Source organism: Dreissena polymorpha, chromosome 16 (assembly GCF_020536995.1).
Source record: "Dreissena polymorpha isolate Duluth1 chromosome 16, UMN_Dpol_1.0, whole genome shotgun sequence".
In the NCBI taxonomy this organism is placed as follows: Eukaryota; Metazoa; Mollusca; class Bivalvia; order Myida; family Dreissenidae; genus Dreissena; species Dreissena polymorpha.
In genome coordinates this window covers 17,652,010-17,663,968 of record NC_068370.1, presented here as the reverse complement: position 1 = coordinate 17,663,968, position 11,959 = coordinate 17,652,010, and the positions used below count along the sequence as shown (strand labels likewise).

Genomic DNA, 11,959 nt, shown 5'->3' with positions numbered 1-11,959 from the left:
TGACACAACTCAATCCAATTAAACATAGAATACAAATTGGCGACTGTGGATCAATTAGGCCTAGGCAATGATTCAATTCCGGCTCACAACAAGACATGATGCCTTAAAAGTATGTCATGTCGGCAAAACTGTTGCTCAATAATTAAAAGAAAATAAAGTATTGGATACACATAACACAACATGTATATGATTCTAGTCTTGTTATTCTTTAGCTAGGCATCCAAAATTCTAAAGATGGTTGCCAGTGCAGTAACCAATTGCGAAAGAAAAGAGACATATTGTTGTTATTTTGTCTAAGTTATCTCTATAACATAAATATGAGGATAAACAGTGCATCCACAATTCGACCTGTGCTTTAAGACACACTCTTTATAAATTTGAATGGGTTGTGTTCATTTTAAACTTGTGATACAAAAACCTATAACATAATTTTGAAAACTGAGTTGCGTCTAAGATTATGCAATAGCGTACAAATTCAGTGCCTTCAGCGCTTTGATTAAATAATATCGCAGGTCACTTCGATTCGCATCTAGCTACGAAACTTGCTACTCCTGTAATTTAAACTGATATTTCAATGCACAGCGAACGTAGTTTCGCCCTATCGTACAAGTACAAATGCGCATGCATTGACAACTGATATTACAAATAAGCAACGTAGCGCGTGTGTTAGTAATAAACGACCTTGACTGGAGTTACTCACTTCAGATATCGCATACGTATGAAGCGTGCGTTAATATCGGATATATCAACTATCTTTACATGTACTCGATCTTATCGGATTATGTTACTGCGCAGCAATCAACAGTTTCAGTGATTTAGGGGCGTAAATTATTAAAATGTACGTTGTGGTTTTAACCTGTTTGGTGCTTGCTATAGCACTATATTTCGCGTACAGACAAGGCGACCCAATGCATAACGTGTTACAGGGACACACAGACGAAGAATATGATTATATTATAGTCGGAGCCGGGTCAGCTGGTTCAGTGGTTGCGGCAAGGCTAGCCGAATACCCCGATAACAAGATATTGCTATTAGGAGCAGGCGGGCATTATTCGGAAAGGCCTAGCTTTTTTCAGAGTCCCTTAATGTGGGCCATGTCTCTGAAGACTGAATACGATTGGGAGTACTACACAGAACCACAGAAAAAATCCTAGTTTCGGTTTGAAGGGCCACAGAAGCTATTGGCCAAGAGGGCGCGTTTTAGGCGGGACAAGTTGCATAAATGGCGTCTAATACACAAGGGGAAGCTCATTTGATTTTGACGAATGGGAGGCGGCTGGATGTACAGGGTGGGGCTATAAGGAAGTGCTCCCCTATTTCCTGAAATCCGAAGACATACACATTGAAAGCTTGAAATCCTCTCCGTACCATAGCCAGGGAGGGCCCATTGCCGTATCGTACGGTTACGTGACCGAGCTTAATGACCACATTTTAAAGGCTGGACAACGACTTGGATATGACGTCACTGATTATAACGGAAAAGATCAGCATTGGTTCAGCACTTTGCCCAAATCTCTTCGAGATGGTGTAAGAAGCAGCACTGGATTGGAATACATTGGTAAAAAAACAAATGAGAAATTTGCACGTTTCACTGCAAAGTTTTGCAACGAAAGTTCAAATCGACGAAAGCGATAAAACAGCAAAAGGCGTTTATTATATCAAGGACGGCAGAAAACACTACGTAAAAGCAAGGCGTGAGATTATTCTTTCTGGCGGAACAATAAATACTCCTCAACTGCTTTTGTTATCCGGTATAGGGCCCAGTAGCCACCTCAAAGAAAAGAATATTCCAGTAATAGCTGATTTACCTGTAGGACAGAATTTACAAGACCATTTGTATATACCACTGTTGTCACATATCAACCAAAGTTTGAGCATTACCAGAGATGGCGTCGAAAGCTACTGGATGAAACTCCTTTACGCGCTACTGGGAAAAGGTATATATTCTACTTCTTCGCTAGACACTTCAGCGTTTCTGCATTTAGAGAAGGCTAACGTTGGAAAGAGGTATCCGGATATTCAAATGATCTTTTTCGCAACATTGTTTTCAGTAAACGTGTTAAATTATGAAGGTCACATAGCGAGTGCGCTGCTGAATAGTGACGCAAACCAGCACGGCTTTACAACTGCTCTATGTCTTACGAGACCGTTCAGTCGGGGGCAAATTACACTGAAAAGTAACGATCCGTTCGACCATCCGACTATTGACCCGAAATTCTTAGAGGACGAAAGAGATGTGAAAACTCTGATTGGAGGAATCCGTATATGGGAGAAGCTAATGGAGACACCAGATATGAAGGCACTGGGCGTTGATATCGACCGGATGAAGATGCCCTTCTGTTCGAATCACAAGTTCCGCTCTGATGAGTACTGGGAATGTCTCATACGTCACATCGGGATCACCGAGTATCACCATTCTGGAACTTGCAAGATGGGACCGATAGATGATCCTAGAACAGTGGTTGACCCTGAGTTGAGGGTCAAAGGAATTAAAAGTCTTCGTGTTGCGGACGCGTCTGTGTTTCCAAATGTTACTTCTGGCAATACAAATGCTCCATCCATTATGGTGGGAGAAAAGGCAGCAGATTTGATCAGAGGAAAAGACACAGTTTCTGAATTTCGCAGAAATATTTGATATATTTTTGTACTGTACCGAGATCAAAGTTTATATAAAGTGATGTACACACGCTGTTTTGCCAATTATAAGTGTTTTGAAGCACACCGTGCAATCGACTAACGCATCGTCTGTGGTTCATCCATCGGCTGCGACACTGTATACATGTCGGTTTAAAGCGTAGTGTAAGCTTTTCCATATTCTACATTTTTTCACATTCTAACGGATTTCTTTAAAAGCAAGCAGCTAGGAAGATAGGGATTACGTTCACAAAGTCCTTCTTACTTAGGCTCTCAAAGAACACACGCAAACCTGCTCAATTCAATACGTAAAATACACTACGCTTTTAACCTGCATGTATACAGTGTCGCAGCCGATGGATGAACCACAGACGATGCGTTAGTCGATTGCAGTCCGCACAGGCTAATCATGGACGACATTTTCCGCATAAACTGGATTTTTGCGAAGAAGAGACTATTATGAAACGAAAAATATCATAAAAGCGGAAAGTGTCGTCCCTGATTAGCCTGTGCGGACTGCACAGTCTCATCTGGGACGGCACTATACGCACATGCATTAAACCCCCTTTTCACAGAGCGCGGTCCATATGATCATTTAGCGGACCAGTAAAATACAGCAGAGAGAGGCCACACATACACGCCTTTAAGATTGTCAATGGCTAAAATTGTTTATTGTGTTTCTACATGTTGTTCGTCAATCAGTGTTTAATACGTGTATTATTTCAACTGAGGTACTTTATTCCTTCACATCGAAATATTTTAGTCAATATGCATTAATTACATTGTGTTAACACTTATAAGAGCAGTAACATTAGTTCCGAAGTACATTCTATTATATCATATGTCTCAAGAAATTTAAATAATTTAATATTTCCACTTGCCGAAATCTCAATCGATCTGCAGCGATGTGTGAATACACAGGGTCATTTTGTCATACACCAAGTGGGAAATTAAAAAAAAATTGAAAAGTTCTTTTAAAATGGCAAAGCAATAGTAGATTGGTACATAATTAATGAGATGATGTATTAAGAACATACAAACAATTCGTAATTTAGCATGTTTATTAAGATGCTATTGTGTATGTACATTAAAACATTCACTTTTGTTTTCCAATTTTAACATTCTGTTAAACACTTGCTTAAGTTCATATTAATTTCGAATAAAGATAGACTACTAATCCATGAGATTTGCATTTTTCCAATGCACAGTATCCTCCCTTGAACTTCAAACTCGAGTCAGGTATATTTATTTTATAGTCGGAGGAGAAGAACACAAGCTTTGTTGAGCATTTAAACCAATATCATAAAGTCAACGAAGAAAAAGTTACCGATGAATTTATACACAAGCAGGCTGTGGATGCATTCTACGTGTTTGATCATACAAAGCTGTAAAAATAAGATATTAAAGCTTAAACGGACTTGTTCACGTTTTTTTTAAATCTCATTAAATATGTTGATTAACTTATCACTTATGTCGTGAATAGTCTTAAATACTATAATAGCAAGAAACAAAGTTGAATGCGCAACATTTTCTATCCTGGGATTCGAACCAGGGAACCCTGGGAGCAAAAGCAAGCCCACCACCACTACCCAACTCATCCTATATACTAATTAATGGCGAATAATAACACTTAGTAATACACGCATCTTCCAAATGATCGATAAAGAAAGTTATACATGCTTTATTATTTTACCGATTTCAAGTGTTGCTAATTCTTTAATGAGCCAATAATGTAACATTTTTTTAGTAAGTGGTGTCTTTTCGCTTGTTTAAGCATAATGAATACAGTCTTTCTTTCGTATATGCCATTTGTTTCTGAAAATTGTCATTTTGCAAACGGTGAACAATTTCCTTTAAAATATGATTCGATTTCATAAATATACATCAAGTACAACTCTAACTAAATATTAAGCAAAAGGGTATTTATTTATGGTCAGTGGCCAATTTTCAAAACAACAAAAACAATATAAAACACCACACAAGCACGAGAAAAAGTGGCATTCTATAATTTTGAGGTGTATGCAGTTGAAATATTACTAATAAATGATCCTTTTAACACATTGGGAAATACAGAATAATTGTCAATCATCAATATACTTTCAAATTATCATCTAGTGTACATGAACAGTTCAGTGCTAGAGATTAACGTACATACAAAGTTTCACAACATATACATTTACTGAAAAAGAGAAAATAAATTGTGGGTCACCACCTTAAAAGGTATGATGTAAGAACACATAAGCGGCATATCATGTTGAAACTAAATATTAACATGCATGCCGAAACTTGAGATTAAGCCAGATAAAAATGTCAGTATGCGATCGACCTGAAAATCGGCACGGTGACCTCTTTCGTCGGCTGGACGTTGTATGTTCAAGCATCCATTCAGCAAATATTTAAACAGGTGGTGTGACCTATTATAAAAATGCGGGACATAAAAAGGTGTACGTTGGCTTCATATTTTAAAACGTGGGGAATAAATCTGGAAGGGGGCTCTTTTCATTCGGTCTTCATCCCTTCTAAACCTCTACATCTTCGATTCCTATTCAGAAGCCTTTTAACATTTATTTAAAATATACATGTAGTTTCATAATCTCTGAATTTTCTATTAAGTTATCAATACCAGTGTCTATCATACACGTAAGAAGTAAGAAAACACTTGGATAATTAGATCTGTGCACTCCTGTTTAAAGTTTAAGTTTAAGATGATATCCGGTAGATAATATAGAAACAAAGCCTTTCTATGACCGAAAGTTATACTCATGTATTTGGAAATTAAGATAACTTAATATTTATTAATCAGTGCAGTGACGGTGCAATGAAGTGCGCTGTGCATCAGTATTATTTATAACATTCAAAAGTAATATAATATGTTATGTACTTTTGATTTTTGATCTTCTTGTTTATGCAATAAATAACATCCTAATTCATCTTATGGCTAATATGATATCTCGCATACATTACTCATATCATAATTCAAATCGCATCGCAGGTTATTTAAACTTCGATTCGCATCTAGCTACGCATCGTGATACTTACTCTACATTGATGATATGTTCATGCAGAGCGAAAGAAGTTTCCAATACGAATGCGCATTGCGTTGGAAACACTCTGGATTGATTTATCACATTTGCATTGAAACGTGTTAACGCAAAAACCAATGTAGCGCCTCTTCGGAACCATCGAATTATGTACACTGTGTAGCAATTAAAAGGGTTTATGGTTTGCTAAAATGAACGGTGTATTTTGTACCTGTTTCGTGCTTGCTTTAGCACTATATTTCGCGTACAGACAAGGCGACCCAATGCATAACGTGTTACAGGGACACACAGACGAAGAATATGATTATATTATAGTCGGAGCAGGGTCAGCTGGTTCAGTGGTTGCGGCAAGGCTAGCCGAAGACTCCGATAACAAGGTATTGCTATTAGAAGCAGGCGGACATTATTCGGAAAGGCCTAGCTTTTTTCAGAGTCCCTTAATGTGGGCAATGGGTCTGAAAACTGAATACGATTGGGAGTACTACACAAAACCACAGGAAAAATCCAGTTTCGGTTTAAAGGGCCAGAGAAGCTATTGGCCAAGAGAGCGCGTTTTAGGCGGGACAAGTTGCATAAATGGCGTCCAATACACAAGGGGAATCTTATTTGATTTTGACGAATGGGAGGCGGCTGGGTGTACAGGGTGGGGCTATAAGGAAGTGCTCCCCTATTTCCTGAAATCCGAAGACATACACATTGAAAGCTTGAAATCCTCTCCTTACCATAGCCAGGGAGGGCCTATTGCCGTATCGTACGGTCACGTGACCGAGCTAAATGAACACATTTTAAAGGCTGGACAACGACTTGGATATGACGTCACTGATTATAACGCAAAAGATCAGCATGGGTTCAGCACTGTGCCAAAATCTCTTCGAGATGGTGTAAGTGCAAGGTCTGGATTGGAATACATTGGTAAAAAACAAATGAGAAATTTGCACGTTTCACTTCAAAGTTTTGCAACAAAGATTCAAATCGACAAAAGTGATAAAACAGCAAAAGGCGTTTATTATATAAAGCACGGCAGCAAATTCTACGTTAAAGCAAGACGTGAAATTATTATTTCAGGCGGAACCATAAATACTCCCCAATTGCTATTATTATCCGGTATAGGACCAAGTGATCACCTCAAAGAGAAGAACATTCCAGTTATAACTGATTTACCTGTTGGGCAGAATTTGCAAGACCATTTGTATATACCACTGTTGTCACATATAAACCAAAGTTTGAGCATAACGATCGATGACGTCGAAAGCTACTGGATGAAACTCCGTTTCTCGCTACAGGGAAAAGGTATATATTCTACTTCTACGCTAGACACTTCAGCGTTTCTGCATTTAGTGAACCCCAACGTTGGAAAAAGGTATCCGGATATCCAAATGATCTTTGAAGCAACACTGTACTCATCAAACGTGCTAAATTACGAAGATTACATCGCGCATGCGCTGCTGAATAGTGACGCAAAACAGCACGGCTTTACATCTGCTATATGCCTTACGAGACCGTTCAGTCGGGGGCAAATTACACTGAAAAGTAACGATCCGTTCGACCATCCGACTATTGACCCTAAGTACTTAGAGGACGAAAGAGATGTGAACACTTTGATTGGAGGAATCCGTGTATGGGAGAAGCTTATGGAGACACCAGAAATGAAGGCACTAGGCGTTGATATCGACCGGATGAAGATGCCATTCTGTTCCAAACACAAGTTCCGCTCTGATGAATACTGGGAATGCCTGATACGTCACATCGGAATCTCTATGTATCACCATTCTGGAACGTGCAAGATGGGACCGATTGAGGATCATAGCACAGTGGTTGACCCTGAGTTGAGGGTCAAAGGAATTCAAGGTCTTCGTGTTGCGGACGCCTCTGTGTTTCCAAATGTTACATCTGGCAATATAAATGCTCCGGTCATTATGGTTGGAGAAAAGGCAGCCGATTTGATCATAGGAAAAGACACAGTTTCTGAATTTCGTAGAAATATTTAATGTGTTTTGTTTGCTGTACCGCTTTAATCTTAATACATGTACGCCTATCTTTTTTGTCCCCTACCTGTTTCACCGGAGGGGACTTATGGCTTGCGTTCTGTGTGTCCGTCAGTCAGTCCGTCTGTCAGTCAGTCCGTGAGTCTGTCACACTTATCTGGATCCTGCGATAACTTTAATAGTTCTTAATATATTTTCATGAAACTTGAAACATGGATAGATGGCAATATGGACATTATGCACGTCATTTCATTTTGTTCCTACGTCAAAAATTCTGGTTGCTATGGCAACAAATACAAAAATAAATAATAAATATTTCTGACAATGGTGGAGCCGGTAGGAGACATTTACCGCTTTGCAAAAGTCTTGTTGTTAATTATTCGTGTTTTAAAGGAAAAGTAAATTCCTTGTTTAATCCAATGTTTGTAATCCCCTCCCCAAATAAGAAGTATTATATATTCATCAACTGTAACGCTTCTGTGATCACATAGTTGAGGCCACACACTATCATATTATGAGAGTAAAAATCTGCCGAAACAATAATGATGCACTTTCCGATTTATTAATTGAACAGTAATGTGTTTGAATGATGGGCTTTTGAAATATCCCAATGAGATTACAGAAATATATTATTTTAAGACTGTCAATTGCTTAATTTATTTTAATGGATGTATTATGACACCTGAGGTGCTTGATTCCTTCATATTAAAATAGTTTATATCAGTATGTTTGAATTAAATTGTATCAACGTTTATAAGAGCAATTACATTAGTTCAGACGTGCATCATACTATTGTATGTGTCTCAAGAAAATGAATGAATTAAATATAAACTGTTGTCGAAATCTCAATCGATCTACAACGATTTTTGAATACAAGGAGTAACTTCGTCTGATACCACGTGCGCAATTCTTATAATGTTCATTTAAAAGGGCATAGCGAAATTTGGTATTTAATGAATTATTGAGATTGTTGTAGTTTTCTGGGAGATCATTTTGGCGGGGGAAAGGGGAGGGGAGAGGCTCATTTATTGATGCATACGCCTTTTTTATCCATTGTATACAACACATGATAGTTTCTGTTACGTACGCGATTTTGTAGACTTGGGTTATCTACGTTAACCATGTAGGCAAATGTCGTATATTGGTATGTGTTTTGTTATACACAGTTGCCCTAATGTAACGATGCTACTCGAAAGTGTAATGAGGTAACTAGTCTTTTCCAATATATATTTATGTATTTCGTCTGAGTTTATGTGCCTATTTAGGTAGCAGAAACTAAATACTAAAAAACAAAACATGTTTAACTCCTAAACATTTTGTTTGTTAAATTGGTTCTACTCACGTTACGGTACTATGAGTGTGATGCAATATGATAATTAAAATAGTTATGAATATACCACCCATTTTATTCGAATAAAAGATTTTTCGAATTTACTAATTTGTGATTTATTTTCAGTAGATTATTTCAATTAATATCAGGCAGAATAAACAGGCATAATTATTTCAATTTAAAATGATAATTTTTAAATATTTCATTTAACACGACTTCTTGTCCAATAATTACTTCTAGAAAAGGGAGAAAATAACATTTACATTCAAACCACGAAATATTGTAGATAAAACACGTTATACAAATTATACGATTGCTACACGACTCGTCAATCAGATGGGAAGGGACATTAATCTTTAAACAAGTTCTCATGCGCTGACGTCAAAATGATATATTGTGATTTGTTTTCCTATCGGGATAAACACATTAACGCATCCTTAAAAAAATCACTAATTCATAATGACCCATAGTGAACTTTTTATGAAATATTTACTTAGACTTAATTTCAAGTTACAACAATGTTTATTTGTGTCCATCCGGAAGATGATAAACATTATACTTTTCAAAGATTTGAATGCGTATAAGAGAAGCATAACGTAATCTGTCAGTCAATTTAAGAAAGTGTTGTACCGTTACATTAATGCAAACTTATATAAGTCTTATTCACTATTGGTTTTGATGTTTCACTTATATAAAACACCATACAATCATTACGTAGTACACTATATTTTGAATATCCGAGTATACACAATTCTTTAAGTTATACATTTGTTAAAATACATTAAACGTATTTAAGTCATGTACTATGTTTTGAAATAAGCCTTTGGGCATTTAAGTCTACTAGGTTTACTTAAATCGAAACAATAAATTTTACTACACGTGTAAAACAATAATCTGCCCTTATAAATATCACATGCATCACATAGTTTTTTGCTGATTTTTCACGTTTGACTGTATACGTTTACCATGTTTTAATAAATTGTAATCGCCATGGATCCAATGCATCGCTAGTTTTTATTTTATCGTGACTGTTTTCAAGTTACCGATTCCAGAAGCTAACTGTTTTCACGAATAGTTTCTTGAATGGCTTTACCATGATCCTCGTTACGGTTTGTAGATAAATGCACATAGCAAGAAGCGGTTACTGGAAGAGTTTGCGCTCTTGTCACGTTGGAAACGGTATCTTTCGAACTGTTATTTAAGAATCTGCTTTGCAATCTGGCTATTACAAGCTGCGATTGTTCTTTGTGCAATCGTAATAATTCCGCAGGACAACTTGTACTCCTACGCATGACATTTGTCCCCTTTTCGTTGCCAATTTTCTGTTTTGCCACATTCAGCTGCTTAAAGCGTCCTTGAATTGCCGTTTTGGACCTGTTGATGTTTCCTGTTGTTACGCGTGTGTCTTTCTCGTACAATTGGATCTCCTTCTGGCAGGCCCATGACAGCTGTCTGTGAATGCTGCACACACGCGTTCTCCGTGGAAAATGGCGTATTTTCTCGAAGGTAATGTCATCCTCTATGGTATGGATCCTAGCCATTTAAACAGATTTAACGTTAACTCTATATAACTTCAGCGTAAACTTTATATCACTTCAGCGTTGCGTTAACTTTTAATTTGCTTCTGCTGCGTAAATTTTACATTAAGCAGCTCACTTTATATATCAGTATGCTTCTATCGCGAGCATATATGTCGGATAATGTTTTACAGAGTCCCATTATCGAAACATTAATTTGATTATCGACATGTGCTTCTGAAACAAGCTTAGCATATTCCATAACGATTTCTGTGCTTTATCTTGGTTGTCTTCGTTAGTTTTAAATCAATCTTTCAGTGATCATACATTCTTTAGCCTAAAACAAATAGTTCGTTAATTTCCAAGGTTCATTTACATGCTCTGCCTCTAATGGCCGTATCTGATGTAATAGTTAAGCTAACATTTGTATGAGATTATTTGTCGTTGATAAAGGAGTTGACACAAGGTTTCAACCGTCAATCGCTTTATTGATAGCGAACCTGTAATTAATGGACAAATGAACCAAAAGCAAATACTCACAAACGCAAGTCAACCGGCGTATTCAACAAAAAATCGTTTATATTTCCTTCCATTAAGTATTTATACTCTTAAGATCAAAGAACATCGCTGCACACATTGTTTGAATACAATATTTGAATTCAGTTGCATATTTTTAAGCATTAGTAATATGGTTCAATTGAAAACGTTTCAATAGCTAACATCTCATAGAGCACGTCTCGTATACACTTAAACATTATTTGAGTCGCGTTCTGAGAAAACTGGGCATAATGCATGTGCGCAAAGTGTCGTCCCAGATTAGCCTTTGCAATCCGCACAGACTAATCAGGGACGACACTTTCCGCCTTAATTTGATTTTTGCTAAGAAGAGACTTCATTTTAACGAAAAATGTCATAAAAGCGGAAGGTGTCGTCCCCGATTAGCCTGTGAGGACTGCACAGGCTAATCTGGGATGACACTTAACGCACATGCATTATGCACAGTTTTCTCAGAACGCGACTCATTTACAATGGAGCTTATCTTTGTAAAACAAGACGAATCATTATTTGATTTATGTAAATAATTTGAAATATATATAATAAACAAAGTACAATTTGCGGTGGTAAAAACCGATGATCGGACAAAAATTCGCAACTTTTTTTGTTAAATGTTTTGACTTATCATCAGACGCTTAAAAAATAAGTTAATGACGAACTCAGTACATCTTGTCACTGATTTTTTTCACGCTTCATCCCATTACACATCTTTCACTTTATATTGGTAGAGCATACTAGGTTAATGTTGAATACATATAATATCATTTAGCGACGCTTAGAAAACCATTACCACGAGCGTTGGCGATGGTCTGAACCGATAAAATAAACTTATCTGTTTTTAACGTTTTCCTCGTATTCTGTTTCTCCCATTATTTTCGCGATTTCGCTAACTTCATT

The 11,959-nt window shown here is 37.1% G+C and overlaps 2 protein-coding genes across 2 annotated transcripts; both read left to right on the top strand.

Moving 5' to 3' along the window:
* Positions 1 to 536: 536 nt before the first annotated feature.
* Positions 537 to 9,161, top strand: LOC127862290 (glucose dehydrogenase [FAD, quinone]-like). Its single transcript, XM_052401359.1, has 2 exons — positions 537 to 856; positions 5,887 to 9,161. Exons 1-2 carry the CDS (start codon positions 837 to 839, stop codon positions 7,661 to 7,663), a joined length of 1,797 nt encoding a protein of 598 aa, XP_052257319.1. The 5' UTR covers positions 537 to 836; the 3' UTR covers positions 7,664 to 9,161.
* LOC127862298 (glucose dehydrogenase [FAD, quinone]-like) lies at positions 856 to 3,813 on the top strand. Its single transcript, XM_052401373.1, has one exon. The coding sequence runs from the start codon at positions 1,571 to 1,573 to the stop codon at positions 2,633 to 2,635; it is 1,065 nt and encodes a 354-aa protein (XP_052257333.1). The 5' UTR covers positions 856 to 1,570; the 3' UTR covers positions 2,636 to 3,813.
* Positions 9,162 to 11,959: the final 2,798 nt, after the last annotated feature.